At 62.0% G+C, this 1,968-nt stretch overlaps 1 protein-coding gene across 1 annotated transcript in view; it reads left to right on the forward strand.

Moving 5' to 3' along the window:
• The first annotated feature begins 6 nt into the window (after positions 1 to 6).
• Positions 7 to 1,968, forward strand: part of JAKMIP3 (Janus kinase and microtubule interacting protein 3) — a 29,591-nt gene continuing 27,629 nt past the window's right edge. Inside the window, exon 1 of the mRNA XM_014550553.1 lies at positions 7 to 145. Coding sequence (XP_014406039.1) covers positions 11 to 145 — 135 coding nt within the window. The 5' untranslated portion in view covers positions 7 to 10. The remainder of the gene's footprint in view (positions 146 to 1,968) is intronic.

A 1,968-nucleotide genomic window follows, 5' to 3' on the forward strand; every position in this document is an offset into this window, starting at 1 on the left:
CCCCCTCACCATGTCCAAGAAGGGCGTGGGCAGCCGAGCCAAGGGGGACAAGGCCGAGGTCCTTGCCGCGCTGCAGGCCGCCAACGAGGAGCTGCGGGCCAAGCTCACGGACATCCAGATTGAGCTGCAGCAGGAGAAGAGCAAGGTGGGCTCCCCACACCCAGCTCCCCGCTCCCTGCCCCTCCCCTGCTCCCCTGGGTCAGCCCAGAGAGGGGTATGGGGTGTAGCCAGGTCTCTGCAGGAGTGCCTACCCAGTTGGTCCTGGCTTCCCAGAGCCTCTCTCCAGGCAGCTCTGGGGACGGGGCAGAGGGACACAGGCTGTGGCCCCAACCACGTGGGAACAGCCCTGGCTGCCAGGACAAGCCCAGGACCTCATCCCTGGGCAATGTCCTTTCCCCCTGGAGTGTTCAGAGTGGCATTGAACCCAAATATACCGGGTCCAGCATGGCCCTCAGCTAGTTGAAGGCAACAGCCGGGCCTGGGCTTCTAGCGGCCAGGTGTGGGGACCAAACACAGAAACCCAGCCCTTGGGGGTCCTTGCAGCCTGTAGGGAAGGCTGGGCTTGTGCTGACAAGGGACCCGGGGGACCCGGGTGGGGAGGGTGAGAGACTGGTCAGAGGTGGTGCCCACTCAGCCCCGTCCCACTGCCCACACTGCCCTCCTCTCTCCATGACTCGCCCCTCCTCGCACAATCCCAGGAGGTGCTAAGAAGCGCTCACGGGCCTGTGGGAGGGGGCTGCGAAGGGAGAGGACTGGGGGGGGGGCGCAATTCTCTCCCGGAGGGTTTGAAAGGTCCTCGGCTGTGGACTGGAGACTGTAAATCTCCCCCACGTGTCTCCTAGGAGGCCTGGCCATGGAGGGAACCAGGTTCTTTGGGGCCCGTTGCTCCTCTGAGTTGCCTGACTTCCTGGTTCAGTCCCAGGAAGAGTGATATTTTGTGGCACGTGAGGCGCATATGGAATTCAGATTTCAGTGTTCATGCTGTCTGTGGCCGAGTTGAACAGGGACCCCCCCGGGCCACGAAGCCTGGCATCCTTACTATTGGACCCTTACCCACCACCTCAGGTCCCCTGCTCTGTAGAAAGGGGGCAGTTAAAGGACCTGCTGCCATTGGTGCGGGGGAGGACATGCTTCCGGAGCCCCAGGGACAGCGCGGGTACCAGCAGGCAGCTGTCAGGGTGACCTCGAGGCCGCTCAGGAGTCAGCACCTGCCCTGGGCCAGCAGGTCACAGAGTCCCCGGGAGGCCTAGGCGGCTGCCTGGCTGGAACAGGGGTGGAGGCACAGACACGAGGTGGCCTGGCATGCGGAGTTGTCCCCGAATGCAGAGGGCCCACACGGTGGCCGCTGTGGGTGCTGCCTGGACGGGCGGGGAGGAAAGTGCTTGGTGTCGTGTCATCTCTTCATCAGGCCTGTCATGTGTGTCTGACACTGACTCTGGCAGGGGCCTTTCTTGTGACAAAGCCCAGGGCACTGGATGGCAGGGTGACCTCAGTGTGGCCTCCTTGTCACTCCCAACAGCCTGGATCAGAGTCAGGATTAAGCCCCTTCTCACCTTGAACTCTTTTGGATTTGTTTCTCCTCCACTCTCCATCCATAACCCGATGCACACCACACCCTTTTCCTTCTCTGCTCAGTCCCATCCACGAAGCTTTCATGAAGGAGAACGTTATGTCGTCTGTTAGGAGGGAAGGCAAGCTGGGCTCCAGATCCACGGATGGCACTGCGATTCTGGGGGGCAGGGAGGGGTGTCTGTTTGGACAATTAAGTGTCAGGTGTCTGTCAGGCGACTGCTTTTCAGGGTCCTGCAGGAAGCAGGTGGCACCCTCTGTGAGCTGGAGAGAGGCGGCGAGGGCTGTGGCTTGGGTGGCGGGCTTCTCCCGTCATCTGGCCCACATAGACCCAGGCAGGCCTGGATTCCACCCACCCTTCATGCCATATGGAGTCTGCGCACCGAGTTCGTGCCAGTA

Source organism: Myotis brandtii, unplaced genomic scaffold (genome assembly GCF_000412655.1).
Source record: "Myotis brandtii unplaced genomic scaffold, ASM41265v1 scaffold604, whole genome shotgun sequence".
Classification (NCBI taxonomy): Eukaryota; Metazoa; Chordata; class Mammalia; order Chiroptera; family Vespertilionidae; genus Myotis; species Myotis brandtii.